Raw genomic sequence first — 19896 nt, forward strand, 5'->3', positions numbered from 1 at the left:
GATGTGTGCTGTCATTAGTGCGGCCCTTGTGCATGGTTTAAGCTGTTGCAGGACATCGGTGAACCACGCCATTACGATTTCTGGCGGGCTCTTGGCATTTCATTGATGCAGCTTGTAGTAAATAAACTTCAGACTGGGCAGAAAGTAATGCAGCGTTGACACCATGTGCGTGCTTATTAAAGGTGCACTAACCTATTCAGGGTCTTCAGAAGAACACTTAAGAGAGGCAGTGGGGTGTTGAGAAAAACGCACTCCTGGGTTATTTTAGAAACAAAAATCAAGTTTGCGGTATTGAATGATGTTTTCAGAAAATACACGTTTGTTCACCGTTAACTGTTCAGACTTGTGTTTTTTTTTGTTTTGAGTCATAGATTTTGGCATCGGTAAACATGCAATCAGAGGACTGTTTGTTTGCATATTTCTGTCTACTGCTCACGAATACCCACTTTAAATCATTCAGTGGCATGCAAATAATTTAACCGTATCAAAGTGATACCTGTTAATAAATGAGAGGCCTGTTCATTTTCTCTCATACATAGAGTGCCTAAAATTCCAAACTTAACTAGGTACGTTTTATGCCAATGTGTGTGGATTACACTGTGTCACGGCAGCATCACTCAGCACCACCACAGCATCACTCAGCGCTACCACAGCATCACTCAGCGCTACCACAGCATCACTCAGCGTCTCCACAGAATCACTCAGCACCACCACAGCATCACTCAGCACCACCACAGCACCACTCAGCACTACAGCAGCCTCACTCAGCGCCATCACAGCATCACTCAGGGCCACCACAGCATCACTCAGCACCACCACAGCATCACTCAGCGCCACCACAACATCACTCAGCACCACCACAGCACCACTCAGCGCTACAGCAGCCTCACTCAGCGCCATCACAGCATCGCTCAGCGCCACCACAGCATCACTCAACGCCACCACAGCAACACTCAGCGCCACCACAGCATCACTCAGGGCCACCACAGCATCACTCAGGGCCACCACAGCATCACTCAGCACCACCACACCATCACTCAGCACAACAGCACCATCCCCCAACACCACCACAGCATCACTCAGCGCCACCACAGCATTACTCAGCACCACCACAGCATCACTCAGCACCACCACAGCATCACTCAGCACCACCACAGCATCACTCAGCACCACCACAGCATCACTCAGCTCCACAACAATATCACTCAGCACAACCACAGCATCACTCAGCACCACCACAGCATCACTCAGCACCACCACAGCATCACTCAGTGCTACCACAGCATCACTCAGTGCCACAACAGCCTCACTCAGTGCCACCACAGGATCACTCAGCGCCACCATATCATCACTCAGCTCCAACACAACATCACTCAGCGCCACCACAGCATCACTCAGCACCACCACAGCATCACTCAGCACCACCACAGCATCACTCAGTGTCACCACAGCAATCACTCAGCACCACATCATAATCACTCAGCAAGACCTGAGTATCATTCAGCATCACCTCAGCATCGTCTCAGCACCAGTCACCACCACCACCACCACCACTACCACCTCAGCATCACTCAGCACCACCTCAGCCTGCTCTCAGAAACTGTAGTTTCTCCCCTAGCGTCCGCCAACTGCTAGTGTTATAATACAGGTACTAGTTTCCAACCTTCACCCTCCGATTGTTTATGCCCCCTCAAAAAAAAAGGTTTAACAAACAACCATTGGAATAGGCAGAAACAAGTTGCCAGCATTACAAGAACAAAAGAAAACTGAGGAAATTTTTTATTGTAAATACTTTTTTTAATATGTTTGTTCAGTTGCACATAATGCCTTCTTGGTCATATATAAGGTAACAAAAATGCTTCTGACACTTTTTATTAAAACTTTTCAGCATGCTGCACAGCAGCCACACTTCTCTACAGCACAGCCTAAAGACATTGACAAAGTCAACAGCTCTGGTTAAATACTTATAAGGCCCCAAAGGCGAGACCTAGTGGCTATGCCAATGCTTGTTTTCTAATATGCACTGCCAGGTATCAGCTCATATTTCCATTTGCAATTTGCGCGTTTGTAGAAAAAACGTATCATAATGTATATATGCACATTAAATATAATTTAAGAGAATCTTACCTTTCAATATTTTCTTGATCCATATGCATAAACAATTCAAATTGTCACCGTGTCACACTGTGCTGAAAGGTTTGTCCTAGTCCAAATGTATATAATCCTACTTTATTTCAAGATCACATTTTTGCTCATCCACTCAAAACACTTGTCAGGTGGATTTGGCTGGGCCATGCTGACTAACAGTAGCTTAACTTAATATATGTAGGCAGTGGTGGCTGATACATAACGGCAGTGCTTAGATGGGGCTGATGGGCCATCCACATCCTGATGGGCCATCCTGGGCAAGATGGAAGGGAGAGCTGACACTTACACATGAAAGGGCTATGTCCTATCCCCACACAAAGGGCTACTTACTCCCATGTAGTGAGTCTGAAGCCAGGGCGGGAAAGGCAGGGACTTGTGCACTTCAAAGGCTTCTCTTTGAAGTTCTCCCCCACTGAAAGGGCCCAACTGGGTATAAGTACTGTATCTCTGACACCACCAACTCATAATACTTCTGGAACTGAGGTAATTCTACTGGGAAGAAAGGGTGATGTGCTGCTGGAGGGACTGCCACTCCCCTGGACTGCTTTGTTGTGCTGGCCTGCTGTCTTCTTGCCTGGCAGTGAGAAGGACTGGGCCTGCATCTCTACATCCCAGAGCCTAAGTATCTCCAAAGGCTTGTGGGCTTGCCTCCTGTAATGAAGTCTTAGTAATATCATAGACCTTCTCTTTAACCTACAAACAGCACCCAGACCTTGCTTGCTGTAATTCCTGCTCTGTCAAGGGGTGCCAAAGCAGCCCTGGGCCCTTGGAAATGAGTATAAAGTGCTGCATCTGACCAGAATCCAGGCATCGACTCCTTTGTGCTGATCGGAACCAATGCATTGCCGCTGTTGCGAGAGCCAGATCAATGCATCACACTTGGAACTGCCGCATTGCCTCTGGAACTGCCGTTTCACCTCTGGAACCACAGCTTTGGAACCGATGCATCACTGCCACTGCGCGGAGAAGATCAACGCATGACCTCTACAGCGTGGAGAAGCCTGGTGCATCACTGTCAGAACTGCGGCACCTCGGAACCAGCGCATCACTCACGAAACAGACGCATCACCGCTGTTGCGTGGAGAAATCAGGCGCTTTAACCCAACTGCATGGGGATCACTGATTCATTGCTCGGCTGCACCCACATTTCTTTTTTGTGACCAGAATCAAGGTATTTTTGCTCAGTGGGCCCTGTTTGGGTCCTGTATTCAGCCCGCGCTCAATTGCGGTCGGCCTAAACTTTTGACTTTGTCCCGGTCCAGCATGACCAATTAACTCTTTAACTGCTTACTGCTTTTAAGCATTACTTTTTAATTTAATCTTTAAAAATGTATATCTCGACTTCTGCTCATTGGATTTTTCTTGTTTTGGTCTTGTTTTATTTCCAAACTGATGTGGAGTCTTTTTGTGATGTTTTCAATGTGTTACTGTTTGATGTGTTGCACACATACTTTACACATTGCCTCTTTGAGCTTGGCACAGAGCCTAAATGCTCTGTGCCAAGCTCACAGAGATGAGCACAAGATAATATAGAGTGTGTTGTGACTTACCCTGACTAAGAATGTGGTTCTTGCTTAAACAGGGTGCATACCTCTGCCAACCAGAAACCCAATTTCTAACAATATGTGTATACATACATAGAGGGATTTGCATCAGCCTTCATCGCCTAATGGTCTATTCAACTGTTATTTAATGTTGCTTCCGTCCACCGCAACACGCAGCATGTACAAATGGGTCAGGCCACTTTAGTCATTGGCTCTCTTGCTCTGCATTTTAGCACAGCATTTTTTCTAATCACTTCTATGTATCTGCGTTGAAAGAGGTGCCCTGGATGGTGTGCCAGTACTTTACTCTACCAATGCTTTTTTTGTTTTCATTCTTTATCCTTTTTTATTTTTTAGCCCACCTTGTGTGTTCAAACTGTGCCTTCCGGTTACAGTAACTTCTCTTTGCACCAATAAGGATCATATTTTCCTGTGATGTTCAATAAAAATGAAATGGGTTTCCAGACCTGTTGTAAGTACAACTCCCTACTTCGAAGCACACATAGCATTCTATTGAATGTATATGGTTATTTTCTTAAATAAATATATTTTTTATTCCAAGATTATGGCGGTCACGTTTAAGGAGTGGCATTCCTTCTTTAACTTTTTGCAGTATCTGCTTGAAGGCTATATCTTTTGTTTTTGCCTATGCTTGTTTGTGGTGTTACTTACACCTTATCGTTCATTCACATTTCATATCCATGACATGCAATAAGACTGCATTGCACTTGCCATTATGTTTTTTAAGCCATTTATTGTGCTAACGAGGCATCCGAATTCTCTAGATCATGGTTGTTCATCTACATATACTTATTTTTCAGCTGAGTCTCATGCTTGTTAAAGCTGATGAGTTGAATGCACTGTAAATAAAGCAGTGTAATGCATTCCAGGAATCTAGAGACCAACCACATAACCTGTTATTTCAGAGCAGAGACACCCCTACCTACTTCGGACTATACATACATCCCAACTATATTTGGTGCACCCCTCAGGCTATCCTTCAAAGGCAAGTTGTTTCTGCCGATAAGGCTTGGGCTTGAAAAGATGACGGATATGATCCATGCGATAAACCTTTGGGTTGCCCAGTTCACTTGTGAAGAAATGTTTAATTCAAATAACCGATTTCACTACATTTCATTTATTGATCTTGACTTTTCCTACCTTATGAGGGTCTGACCTTTTTCGTTACGTCACTGTTGCAATCTCAGAAAAAATAACAACGTTTTGGTTTAAAAGGAAAGTCTTTCTTAATGCAAAACTCATCGAACTAGAAATGGCTGGTGCATCTTGGGGTGCTCCACCGATCCACTCGCTTCTGATTTCGTATTATCGATTATAATGTGCGATGCCAATGCCAGAATGATTGTTCTCTTCCCCAGATTTCGAATATTTGCATTTCTTAGAACACATGCAGAATTTGGTTATTGGACAGTTTGCCTGGGCAGATGCCAACCAGTAACTAACCTAGGTGTACGAGCCATGGCAACAGCCACAGGTATACGCCAATGTTGATTTTTTTCTTCGTTTGCGTTGTATCTGATTGAAGTCGTGCACAGACATTCAAAAACGGACCCACATGTATGTTTTTGCATCTAGACATGCACAAACACGTTTCCACAGAGAAACTACACGAGACCACAACATCTAAACACACTGATACAATTCAGCTTGGAATGAGGCAGCCGTCCGTGTGCCAACTGTGCACAGCCATATGGACATTCATACTTAGAAATATGCAAACCACGATGTTTATTCGCACTGAGGTGAGTCCATAGATGCATATCAAAGAAAAGTGTTCAGATGCACACATTTCAAAAAAGCGCATGCATAATGGCAACAGCATACACACATACATATGTATCTACACATGGACACACATACCTGGATGCACGCATGTGCAAACTCATGCATACACATCTGAATAGGGAAAGTTGTGTATATTTTAATGATTGGAAACCACTCACGCACATACACCTACAGACATGCAGCGATACACCAGCTCACTCACTGGACATAAGCAACAAAAAATCCTAGGATATACACATAGACACGTGCAAAGATTTGCCATCTACAATCACATCGACTCGAAATAATCAAACAAAAGAAGATCTTTGCACAGACACATATAGTGTAACAGACAATGTGCAACACCCGTTGGTACACACACCATGCACACGCGCCTGTTTCTATGGACTCCACTTGTAGAAATGCAACCATGTTCATATATATGAAAAGCATGGGTGGCTGGTTATTTTGAGCAATAGGGCTATGCCCACTCACATAAACACACTCATTTTCTAACTTCTATTATAATAGTAATTAGAAAATGAGTGATGCTTGGCTGTCATTTTCTGACCCTTGCGTGAACGAAGATCAGAGAGCCAGATACTTTTCACTGGCACATGCGCTAGTGAGCATGTGCCATCCTTCGTAACTTTGTGGCTAGACCAGGGCTTGCCTTAATTCTACCCAGGCAGGCTATTCTTCAGAGCTTCCTTGTCACACCCCTACAGTGACGCACAGCAAGCCGTATCAATTTCAAAGTGGTCCTGGCCCTTTAAGCTGCCTATGTAGGAAGTTTGGAGTGGGACAGTCTATAACCATGTCACCTGGCATCATCAGAGTCATGAGCTCTGATGACTCTGACGTCAGATCACATGTAGTAAACATACACTGTGCATGCTGTAGCTAGGCGCACACACACAGTGTATGTGTTTAAACAAGTATGTGCTTTCACTTTCTCCATTCTGCTGCTGTGCCTCTCATTTGGTCGGATCTGCAGAAAGGACACAACCAAGGCTGGGAGATCAGGTCATAAGCAGATGACTACCTGTGTCTCGTGTTCTGAATTCAGGGCAGGTATTATGGCACACCAATGTCAGATATCACCAGCCGCCACTGATGAAGAGACCATTTGACTGTAAACAAATAATTTCAGAAACTCCAGGCTCCAGACTGGATCCGGAAACTATGATAGCACTTCCCTTGTGGATTGGCAGGTTGTGTTGTGTGGCTCCACATCGGGTCCATCATTGTAGAATGTGAGGTTGCAGCCACTAAAAGACTGCAACCTCTGCATGCTTATGTTAGTTCCTTTCTTTAAGCGCCTTCTGACACGGATCCGGAGCTAGCGGTCCACTCTCTTGACAGAACAATTCTTTGCAGTATGAGGTTACGGGCATGAACACTACAGGGTTGCCAATGACAGATGTCTGTGACACGCACAACATGAAGTCATGTTCGACCTGTGCAACAATTCACCAAAAGGCAATTCAAGACCGTGCCACCAATCTCGCTGAGCTTCAGAGAAGTCGGTCCTGGATTTGGTCGAGGTCGAGGGTGCAGTCGTACTCCTACTCCCACTACCAATCCCAAGACCGCTCCCCTTCGAGATCTAGGAGTTCAGTTAAGTCAAACAAACACAAAAAACATAAGAATTTGAGACATTGTTTTCCATTGTCTCTCTGCTCCCATCGCTCGGAGTGGCGTGATGCCCTTGGTAAATCTAGGCCTCAGAGCCACCCCACAGAGCAAACTCCACAAGCGCTTCTGTTTAACCTTGTGCTTTCTCATAGTACAGCTATCTCTCTCTGGAGCACCTTCGGGCCCTATGTATTCAAGGTGCTAGCCTGTCGGAGGCTCATCTACAGATCCTACCCCAACTGCTCCACCTGACCTCCACCCAGGGTCAGACCTGCCCTTGTGCATGACGCCTCCAGCTCCGAATTGCTGGACACCATCCTGTGCCACCTCTGAGTGTAAGTGCCATTCATGATTCACTAGAAACAGGCGGGTGAGTTTGTTTGGTATGGCATTCAAATATCATTCCAGGTGTTGGGAGATAAGGGAGATACCCTGAGGATTCAGCCACTTCAGAGGTGCTGCTTTGGTATTTATTCACAAGATGAGGAATCTGCAGCTAGAAGCCTTTTTCAGAACAAGTTACTTACCTTTGGTAAGGTATTTTCTGGTAGTGACTCTATCCAACTGCAGATTCCCTTACTGACACACCCTCCTGTCTCTTCTGTGGAATGGACTCATATAGTCTATTAATAAAAGATCCACATTCAAAACCTCTGCACACAGCACTTCTGATTTTAATGGCTCTGTGTCTAACTATGCAGAAGAGGATCAGAAAGAAACTGACGTCAGCACGAAGAGGTGGTGGTCCTATAGTGGCCGTGACTTAACTATGCGCTTTAGAATTGTTATCAAAGTTTCCAGATCCAGTCTGGCACCTGGGGAAATTTTCAAGGTGAGGATTCTGCAGTGAGAAATCTATCAGCAAAGGCATTACCAAAGGTAAGTAACTTGTTCTTTATGATTAAATGTCTCTTTGGAGATGCCCCATTGTTGGGTGTTACATGACCCATTGCATGTTGGAGGTTACATGACCCATTAAAGACCTGTACTGAAGTTTTAAAGCCCCGAATATTGTTTAAGCCGAAGATTAAGTGAGTGGGAACTAATGGGAACTGAGTTCCACCCCTTTTTTAGGTCTCGCCTATGCAGCGCGCATGCGCTGCATAGGAAAGAGACCTGTAGCCATCGATTGCCTTTTTCAGGCTAAAACGTGCACGCGTTCCATTGCCTTCCATGGCAATGCGTGCACGTGTGGCGATTCCCTGGCTTACTCCGGCAAGAGAAACGCTTTGGTTGCTCTGGGCTGCACTCCCCTCAACCCTCCCACTGTTAGCGCGATGCGCCCGCGCTTGTTTTCCTTTCGCTATGGCGTTATGTCTGGATGTCTGTGAAAGGTACCAGATTCCGCTGCAGGAAGCAAAACCATCGTCGTGGACCAGGTAAGGCAGTGTGGACCTGTGAACGTTCCTTCCGGTTTGGGACATGCTAGTTTCGGCTGATGGAGTTCAACTGTGTAAACATTTTTAATACATGAAGAAACTTTCTTTGCTGCCAGGGATCTTCGAATGACTAACTGTTCTTTCTTTTGCGTGGACCACAGGAAGTTCTCTAAATCAAACAGCTCATTCTCATTAAGGGGGGACTGTGATAAAGTAAGCACAGAGGTGATTTTCAGTACTTCGTTGTGTGTTTTTTGGTCTGATTTGTTGTGGTTGTGTATATTATGAGGCACTGTGTCATCGCTGTACATTACTTACATGTAATGACGTTGCCTAGCTGACGTCATTGCTCAGGGAGTCTCGTGTCATTTAGGCCTCGCGTATGTTATGGTTGCCAGAAGTGATGGGGAAGGACATTAAAATTCCATAGTGTGGAACTGGGTGACCGATGCAGAGTCTATAACAGTCTAGCGCTTAGAAGGGAGAGATTCACGTGGTACCGTGACTACCTTGGTCGTGTGTAATAATCACACTGCGATTTTGGGTAAATTAGCTGTCTTGTTTGAAATAAATGCAGAAATCACCAGAGCATGATAGTCTGTAGTGAGAGTCGAGAGTGAAGGTCGCCATAAAACAGTAGCGCACATGGAGGCCTGGAATTTGATTCTGGCTAAGGCACCGTTTTACCTGCAGACTTCTGGTAACACTAGTTTGTTGTTGGATACTGTAGCCTTTTGTCCCTGATCATGGCCTGTTCCCTTTCCGTCCTCCTCTCCCCCTGATAATCCGGAAAGCTGACCTGTGACCTCTCAGAGGAGCTTGATGCAGCAGATTCACTGTCCCACCTTGCCCAGGGCAGACTCTGGGGTGTGCAGTTATGGTCATCACCCCATCCCACTTCCGGCCTGACTACTGACTCTTCATTCGACTACCATGGCCCAGCTTCTGTTTACCTACCACCACTGCTATCACACCTGCTATACGAGTACTTTGTTTGAGTCCAGGATAACTTTAGGTCTTGAAGTGAACACCACAGACCGGATCCCTGCACATGCGCATGACTTGGGCTCAGTGAGGCCACTCAAACATTTCCAGAGAGATGAAAGTAGCCAGCTGGTGTTTGAAATCCCAGGCAGAGCCGGACGGTAATGGTATTCCATAGCACAGGCTCAGCTGTGAGGAATGCTTCATTGCTGCTGGAAGCCAGCTGTGCCCTTGGAATCTGAACACGAGGGCATCCTTCGTCCTTGACCCGCTCAATGGTGTATTTGTGTCTAGGGCACAAGTCGAGTAAACCACCATCATCACACCTAGTGTCAATATCACCCACTTCACTGGAAGGTAGTTCATGATTATCAGACCGTTTTCATTTAATTATTTTAGGTTTGGTGACGCATTGTGTAGGCTGATTAATTCATTAAGTACTCTTCCAAGGCACACTATACGTTGAAAAGAGTGCCTTTGGGCTCCGTCTAGGCACTGCACATGGCAAAACCTGGTTAATAAAGACTATTCAACACAATGCAAAGTTACAGTAAGCGTGTTGATACTACAAAGATAAGACCAGTCCATCCCTCATTTACTTGCACATTTCAGAAATAAGCTGTAAAAATAATCGAGCAGCTTGCATCATGTCAATGCTCCCATTAATCATTCTAGGTTTGTTTTGATTGCTTCTACTGACTGGTGGTTAGTGAAGGTGTTTTTTGAATAACATTATTTTTAATTATTGTTTAAATTCCTTTAGTGTGCAGACTTGCCCTGTCGGGCCATGAATTACATTTCCAGTGTTCATTTAAATAGCACGAAAGCCAGACCGTGGGTGTGTGTGGTCTTTCACCAGTGGCACGTGTAGTAACAGTAGATGTTGTAGTGCACTGACCATGAGAGCCAATGATTCTCTGTAAGATTTAGCTGTTTTTGAGAGGTTACTATGTAGCCAAGCCGTAGTTTAACCCCATGAGCCTTATTCTAAAACATTTTTGCTCTCCTAGGGGTTACTTAGTTGAACAGGAAATAGGGTTTATTGCAATCTTGAATTGACCAACCATGGCGCCTACTGAAAATTTTGGGAAAATTTTGTGAAGTCATAACTTTGTGAGTATAAGAAATATTTCCAGTGGCGTTTTCTGCCGCATTTACATTCTCTAATTTACCCCAAAAAGGGGTATGAGTAAGTGCGTAAATGGGTTGAAGAAGTTGCCTAACTTCCCCATTTCTCTGGAAAAATGTGTGCCTGAGAGTTTGACCCATTAAAATATTTCACTCATGAATTTTGTGCAGTTACACATTTCCGCCACACTAACTATGGCTAGTCCATTTAGTGGACAAATCCGCATGGCTGATTGGAAGAGGCGTGCGCCTGATGTTGTAGATATTCCGAGTAACCCATAGATGCTGGAAGTAGGGTTGCTGCAGCATCCCCAGAATAACCATCCTACAATTTGGAAGGTGAACGAGCAATAAAGATGCCTTTACATTTGGTTTTTATCTGGTAACAGAGGTCGAATGTCAGGCAATAATGTCTGTCAAATACCTGTTTATTATTTTATCATAGAGAGTGCTGCTTACTTTAACTGGAAACCAAGATGATATTGTAAAGTAAACAACTTGGCAGTCTTGCTGGGATACAGTAGATCCAGTAGGTGTAATTTTCTCAAGCACATAATAAAATGTAACTACCTGTAAATGAACTATACAAATATTTCAGCCTATATCAGCAGTTCAGAAAGCACAAATAAAGCATAATTTTTTTGTAATTCTGAAGTGTGATGAAAACAAAGCTCTTACTAGCATCAAAATAAATCAAGACATATTTCCACATATTATCTATCACTTGTGTGCTTTTTATCAGTAAAAAAGTGTTTGAGCAAATTTAGTGGCCATTTCAAAGGGAAACAAGCATTGGCATAGCCAATAGGTCTCGCCTTTGGGACCGTATAAGTGTTTAGCCATGCAAAAGTTGATGTTGTTGCACCAAAGATATTATGCTGCATAACTAAATACTTATAAGGTCCCAAAGGCGAGACCTATTGGCTATGCCAATGCTTGTTTTTAATAGGCCTGCACGCTTTAGTACTATTTTCATAGTTCTCTACTTTCTTTTGATTGTTGATGTACACTACACTTAACTGTACAATTGTACATGATACTATATGAAGCTGTTTATAGTACTGGAGTGCTTGGTGAACTGAGGGGCTTTTAAACTGTAAATTGCTTTGCTAAAAAGCTAGAACCTGCATTGTGGGTGCTCGAAGCTTGTGATGCAGACATGACACCGGATCCTTCATCTTTGTAGCTGTACCCCACTATCTCAACCATCTCAGCATGTCTGTTCTCCTCGTAATGTTCTTCTTATAGATGTGTACACTTTGTACACATATGCACTATCATTGTACTAGATATTTAAACATGCAGATCCAGTTAGACTGTGTGTAATATTGAGAGTTGTGGTTACTCTGCAGTGCCCGATGTTCATCTTGGTTTTCTTGCTCTACTGCGATACAACTCGCATGCCCTTCACTCGTCCTTCTGCATTAAGTGACCTCGTCCACAGAGTGTGGTACCTGGGCAAGAAATTATTTTAACCAGTACATTTCTCTATTGAGATTTTGTATTTCCATTAACGAAGATAAGTCACTATGCTCAAGTTTTTTTAGGTAATGGCCAATAACATCATTTTCCAGTGCTCTCTCGTGTGTTGAGTAAGTGGATTTACAAAATATAGCAAATATTTGCAAAGTTCACACCACAAATTGAAAGGTGTTTTGCTGCTTAAAAAGATAAGAAGTTTAGCTAAATACAGAATTATATCGTGAACTTGTGAACTAAATCTGACAGTTCAGAACACTGATCTCATACTTGTAAGTGTTTCTTTCACATGGCTGAAATGTGAAGATTCTCAGAGGAACTGGATTATGAGGAGTAACTCATGCAAGCAACATTATGCATGCATGTATTTGCGTGTGCGCACATAAAGCCAGACATTGCTTTGCCAAAGCTTGTTATATGAGAGGCTACAATTAGAATGACTTTAAAATTCCCTGCTACATAATGGACATGGATAGGGACTGTGCTTCGGAAACAATGGTTGTTTCTTGTAATATTTAGCAAACAGATCGTTGCTGGTATTTCTAAGGCCTACTTTGACCTTCCCGAACCCATCATTTTGGGTGATTTTGATTATCAATTTAGTTTTACATTTTCATATTCCGCTCTTTGTCATGAGTGGATGTCTCGACTGAAGTGTGGGATTTCTAAATTGGCCCCAGGGAACCTCTATAAAAGTGTGTCTTATTCACTTCTTGCTAAAAGGCTTCTTGATTTGCCTTTATCAACGAGCATGTCTCCCAATATGTCTACAGTGCCTCAATCCTTATCCTTTTCATTTTTAGGATCCTATGTAATTAGTCCAGTACAACAGCAATAGCCTGGATATGCATTGTGGAATAAGGAGTGGATTACTCTAAGCATCCAGTGGGGTGTGTGAAGATTGATCTCCTAGCCATCCTTGCTGTGGAATGGGTATGTTAATCTATTTCTGAAGAATTACTCTTAGATTTCTGAATATCATTGAAAAGTATTAATGGGTACTAGCTTAGCCTAAGAAAAAATCTGAGATTGTATACTGTTTTTGGCTGGTGAAGGAAGTGTACAGCGTTTGCATTTATAATTCTAAGGGCTAAAGATCATAGACCATGGGTAAGTTTGGAGTTCAATGTAATTTAAAACACAGTGTAAAATTTCAATAAAAAGAGACCTAACGCAAATTATACTTCCATTTATGATGTTTCCAGTTATTGCTGTCATAATGCAAAAGCTAAAAAAACCTTATATTTTCAATTTTCATGGTTAATTATACAAATTCATCAGATGAATTTAGGTGCATTCAGGTTATAATAGACGGTAGATATAAGACTGTAATTATTTGAACCTTGACATTAACACGATTCTGGAATTTTATTTTGGGTGCTGGACAGCAAGACTGTGGAAAAGCGACCACATAAAATCACTCCAATTACTCCCGGTGCTGTCAAGAAATAAATGCAACATTTTGTGCACCACACGCAAAGCTTTCTGGTGGATTGACATAGGAGATTTACAGATACTGGCAAAACACAATATTCAAGTTAGATACTTGAGCTCAGCTACTTCCAACTTGAATAAACCACATGGTTTCAAAAATCAGAACCATGAAAGCAGCTCGTTAGCACCACAAGATCCCGAGCGGTGGATGATCTGAACTCTGGTATAATGCCATATTGCACAAGCTCATTTTTCATGTGACTGTGCCAACAAGCATTTAAATTATACTTCCTAGTCGGAGGCACCACATATAATTGTAATACAAATCAAGGGGATTGGAGTGTGTGAAGCTCACACCCTTATTTTACGCCTCAGACGTTTTATCAGTTTCCATTCTCATCCTGTGTCACTGTCACTCAGGAGCACTTTGGCTCAGTGTCATCTCATGATGTTGAGGTTAGAATCATTTTTGTGTCGCTAGAATCCCCACATAATCCCAGTACAAATACTTAGTTAATGATGAACTAGTCTTGTGTTCTGTGTAATTTTGCAATAATGTACTGTTGCGGTATTTTAAGGACAATATTTTGGCACCCCGAGGTTCAAGGAGAATTGTATTGGCTACCGAAAAAGTATTTTGGGCAATTCACAAAAGCATTTCCAAGCATTGTAAAGTGGAACTCATAGGGCACTCTTTTATTACGCTTAAATGCCTATAAATTGGCCACCAAAACATTTAAAATTGGAACAATATGTGAATAAACGTTGATTATTCAATATCTATTTTGTACAAATATTATGCCCCCTTTGCACTGTTACTGTTATGGAGTTGAACATTTTGGGGCCAAACCGCGAATGCTTGAAAGAGTCTGTAATAGCTTACTTATAAAGACTTTGTGGTGGGGCCCCATAGTTTTTATTTTAGAATGCAACTATTCTGTTGCTCACCATCTCAATTAAAATCATTTCTATTGGTTAAGGAGAACAGATACTTCTTTTTATGACGCATTACATTTAAAATTGGAAAAATGCATACAGTTTTGTAAATAAGTAAAACAATGTTCCCATGGCAGCCGGGATTTCTTTCCATCGTTTGTTTTCTTTCGTTTTGCTTGTGGTTCAGTCATTTATTTGGAGTGTTCCAGATGTTTAATGTTTAAGAATGTACGAGTTCATATGTTTGTTGGTATTCGTGTTTGGTCCCTGGTAAATGATTCAACCAGGCTTCTTTGCCAATGCCAAGTAAACTCTGTGAAAGCGGAATCAGCTGTGGCAGGCTGTGGGTTTGAGAGGAACCTGGGGACGATACAAGTGGCGCTTATCCACGGCAGAGGGAAGCATGGACCATTGCTTCGTTGGTGCTTGATGCTAAATGAATAATGAGATGAATAAATTAAAAAAAATATTTATAGCAAATAATAAAGAAACTTCTTGATGCATTTGTACAGAAGAATAAACTAAAACAGTGTAGTGGCAGAAACAGAAATCCTGGGCAGAAGTCTGAAGACGGATAGTCTTCCAAAAGTGATCATGGTTGGTAATTCTGCAGATGCAGAAAGGTTTTAAGTCTGTGTAGCGCCTCCCCATACTGCCTGTCTCCTTCCGAGACTCAGGAAGTTAGCAGTTAGAGTGATGGACACGGGATACGTAAACTCTTTGAATAGTGTGGACTGGAGATGAAGGTAACAAGATGACAGGATACGTGGACAAGTTAGGGTACAAACAATGGAAACATATATTAACATATTCACGTAAAGTTTACTCTTGGGGCCTCCACAGTGAAGGAGCCAATATAAAGAGCATCACCATACGCAAAATCATGCAGAATTGATCTTGAAACTGATTATGATCATATGATGAAATGCAGGTGACTTTCTCCAAACGACACAGAGAAGAAACACAAGACCCAAAAGGACGACCTTTGTGATTTAAGGCTCCAAATGTAAGGTTGTAAGCAAGAAACTTGACACTGGTGTTTCATGTTTTACTTGTGGAGACCAAGCCAATTCTCTCTATACCAGTCCCAAATCCTCATCAGGCAGGAGGAAACAAATTCCTTATCCTCTATCCAAAGAGATTGATGCCTTTCTTGGTGAGTACCACTGAGTAATGCAGTGTCCGTCGCTGAAACCCATCATTTTAATGAACTAGATGTTTGCATTACTATGCAGTGCACCCCCAGATTACTAGTCTATTAGAGAACAATGCAATGGTCAATGCTGTTGAGTGCCACAAACATCTACAGTAGGGCCTGATCTGTAGATTCCCCCCTCATTGTAAAATATCGACATACTACACCTGGACTGGAATTCATGCTATGTCATTTCCATTGTGTATGTAATAATAATGAAAATGTAAATATTGTGATATAAAAATATTGTGACATAAATGTCGAGAAGCAAAACATTGTGATGACAAATATATAAATGTGAGTATAGATGCATTATAACTCTACCTTTATGTACCTTGAAGATATAAAATACACCCTGCTGTACATTTTAAGGATTTTGCATTTCACTGAGGAGTTCCCTGACAATCTAGAGAAATTAGGACGAAGGACGAGTTCCTTTATAAGGTCATCGAACTCCGGGGTGACTTGCGGTATCCATATAATATACGTTTGGCGGTACTCTATTCCCTGTAATACATGGCTGCACCATAACCTTTCCCCTATCTGCTTAAATGCTTGGTGCTATAAAAGACATAGGATGTTTGCAAACATAAACAATAAAAATTTACAATCGTTAGCGCAAAATTAAACACACCAAGAACCAGTTATATATCTGTTGCAAAAAGATATTAGAATCAGTTTAATACAAGTCAGATTAAAAAAAACACTGTAGCTCAGAATATGGAGAAACATGTGGATTCTACATTTCCTATAATTCCTTAAATCATATACAAACAGTTTAAACAACAGCTTTAATAATGCTGTGTGACCTGCCTTTCACCTTGGCTGCTGGCTCTTGCAGCAGGAATTGAGTGGCAGTCAGAACTCTACTGTAATAAATAATTCCAGTTGAGTAGCTGCATAATTTCTTTATTACAGGTGACTAGAGACATCACAAGTGGTCTGTAATAAGGAAATTAGAGCCAATCATTACTTTAGGGAATGCAGGCTCCCAGGTATTTTGTATTTATATCATTCATTTACCTATACATAGAGTTCAGAAACCTATACCTACCTGAATATACTCACCTCCTTAATATGTTTTACCCACAATATTTATACATCCCAATATATTTGCCAGTATATTTTAGTAATATAACCATTACCAAGAATTCAGAGTTCAGTGTAGCTTTGTTTTATTTGCTGTATTTCACATTCCTCTGGACGATTGGGCTTTACCTGTGATTAATCATTCATAGATGGTGTCATGTTCAACTCTGCCTCTCTTATTTGTTATATTGTCTTAGTAGCAAAGGGACAGTTTCACTATCAAGAGTATATTGTGCTCCTGCATTTTTAATTAAGTTATGCAAGGTCACATGCTGCTACTGTGGGGTGTCCACACAGAGGCAGACGTCCATAGCAGGTTTTTAGGACACCTGCTGGCCAGGTACATGAACTCATTTTAGATTCATTCCTGTAAATGTATCTTATGTGGCTATTCTAAACATCTTGAGCTTTTCAAAGATGCTACTGGGCCATATTATGGTGTGCTACCTTCCACCTTCCTTAGTAGTTGTCAACCAGTTGTTATTCACCTGACAAAAGTGTTGCAACGTAATTGCACACCTTCTTTATTGCTCTTTCATCGAATATGTCCTTCTGTGGAAATCAGCGGAGTTTTACAGGTCTTTGATGTCTGTCAGACGTTTCCTTTGTGCCACCTGAAGCTGCCCGGGTGACAGTAACCAGTCTTCACACCGCCTCTTTATAGATATTGATTTCCCAAATGTTTTATTCATTGTAGTTGTCTTCGTCATTGAATAGGTCACGTGACTGGTGCGGCCCTGACACCCCCCCACCCCCGGAGATCTCTGTGCTGTAAGAGGCTGTCTGAGCACTGCTGCCTCCGCCCGTGACATCTCAGTCTCTGGGCCCGCGCGTGGCAGCGGCTGGGTAACCACTCGTAAACCGAGTACATTTCAGTGAACGGTTTATAACTTTCTGAATAAACGCAGGTGTGCACGATATAGCTTGTTCGGTGCCAGGAATGCAGAAGGTGTGGGATCCGTCAAGGGCTCGGGTTGGCAGACGCCGATGTTATATGAGATAAGGCGCTGTCTGTCTGTTTGCTGGAAGAGAATGCGGGCGCAGTGCCAGGGCAGCTGGTGGGGTGCCACCTGCGCAACTTCTGTTCTATATTGTAAACATGGGTGGTTTGGCATGTGACATCTCATTTGTGTCTACACTTTAACGCGTCAGCCTCGCCCAATAACTGGCTCAATGCGGCTTTTGTCAGAGTGAAACATCAATTGGTCCAAACGAAGATAATTATACCGTGTGTGACGATGAAAATGGTTTCGCAACGTTTGGTCTTGGCGCCAAGAGATGCAATGTGTGTTTCCTCACACAACAAACCAAAATATATTTATACACGCAATGATGCACTACATACTTAACATACAGAAACAAAAAAGCACAACCACGTGGAATCAACTAGAGCGAAGAAAGCAGGCACACACGTCTGTGTGTGTGTGTGTGTGTATCTATCTATCTATCTATCTATCTATCTATCTATCTATCTATCTATCTATCTATCTATCTATCTATCTATCTATCTATCTATCTATCTATCTATCTATCTATCTGTCTATCTGTCTATCTGTCTATCTGTCTGTCTGTCTGTCTGTCTGTCTGTCTGTCTATCTATATATACCGAACACACAAATACACCTGAACTCACTCACTACAAAAAGTACACAGATAAACGCACATATTCACTATATATAAAGCACCCACATGACACAAAATGCACTCATAGTATACACATTCCACAAACCTTTTACGCAGCGCAAATTTGTGCATGCTTGTTCGACTCCTTTCCTACTTCACCCTCTCTTCCGACCTCTCTTCTTTTTTTCGCGCCCTCTCTCATCTCTCATTTTGCCTTTTCTGGGGCGCCTGGCTGTTCTGTAAAAACTTTAATTCTGTTTGCTGCGGGTGTCAATTCGTCCCCCTTCTCCTACGTAGCACAGTTTCTCCCTCTTCTTCTAACTACTTCCCACACATATTTTTCTCTTCCTGTATGGTTTGTGTTGCTCCTTGACCTTAATGGTGCTTGCATTCTCTCTCTTTTTGCACTCTCTTGCAGAGTTTTCTCCCTCCATTCTCGTCTCGCTCCCTCGCTTCTTTTTCTCTTCCTCACGGCTCTGTCTGTTGTCTTCACCGAGGGCGTCTCTGCATTTTTATTCCGGAGTCAAGCTTTTATTTGTGTTAGCAAACACATTTGCCATGCAGTAAAGACAGTCCTTGATAAGGACACGGGGCTGCGATCATGCGCTGTGTTTATCTTATTCACAAATGGCCGCTTGAGGCCAAAGTACGCACACCCATGGCCTTTATTGGGTTCCATTACGCACCCTGTAAAACGCGGAACACAAAGCCGGTGGGAAGGAATGCAGCTGAGACGGGAAACTATGTTCCACATGCGGTTTTGGCATTCTGAAAATACAGCCTTAGAATGAGTGCTATTTATTAGTTTCTAAGTTGTGACGAGCTTCATTGTGGAGAGCGTTTCTGTATGCTTTAATTGAACAGGAAAACCCTCTTTGAAATATATATTTTGAAATACAAAAATACAAATATGCTCCTTGAAGGGTTGGCCTTGTATGGAATACTTTACATCTTAAGGCAGTACGGTGACATGTTTGGATGCGAAAAGGACACATTTATAGCAAACAAGCAACGTTCTTAACTGGAGTGGACCTTAAGGAGCAGGGTCATTTTGGCTGTTTTTTATGTCTCGCGACCTGCGTTGCACTGCGCAGCAGTGCTCGCGCAGGCAAGAGTCCTTTTGTCCGGGGTCCAGAAATGGACCCTGGAATCGCACACGCTCGTGCGTGTTCGTTTTTTTTTCAGCTCTTTCATTGGCCCTTGCGTGCGTCTTAGTCTTAAAGACTGCACGCAATTGGCCCGAGGCGCACGCATAGCTCCTCCCATGGCCTATTGGTGTCTATTACGCACACCAAGCACGTAATAGACACCAATAGGCCGTGGGAGGAGCTATGATCGTGCCCAGAGTCAGGCGGGATGCGCGCGCCACTTGCTTTTCTTTACTTTTGGTATAAGCGCGGCACCCGCGCTTTACTTATAACATTGAAAGTAAAGCGGGGGTGCCGCGATTATACCAAAGGTAAAAACATTTTTTTTTTCTATTTCTTTACTTTTGGTATAATCGCGGCACCCGCACTTTACTTTTGATTTTATA

The 19896-nt window shown here is 42.6% G+C and overlaps 1 protein-coding gene across 2 annotated transcripts in view; it reads left to right on the forward strand.

The window, feature by feature from the left end:
- SYNE3 (spectrin repeat containing nuclear envelope family member 3) overlaps positions 1-19896 on the forward strand; it is a 357026-nt gene that overhangs the window by 73673 nt on the left and 263457 nt on the right. The window contains exon 2 of one of the 2 annotated variants that reach the window (XM_085626453.1): positions 12889-13018. The exons of the other annotated variant lie outside the window; for it this stretch is intronic. Coding sequence (XP_085482579.1) covers positions 13015-13018 — 4 coding nt within the window. The 5' untranslated portion in view covers positions 12889-13014. The remainder of the gene's footprint in view (positions 1-12888; positions 13019-19896) is intronic. 2 annotated transcript variants of the gene reach the window in all.

This window comes from Triturus cristatus, chromosome 9, assembly GCF_964204655.1.
Source record: "Triturus cristatus chromosome 9, aTriCri1.1, whole genome shotgun sequence".
Classification (NCBI taxonomy): Eukaryota; Metazoa; Chordata; class Amphibia; order Caudata; family Salamandridae; genus Triturus; species Triturus cristatus.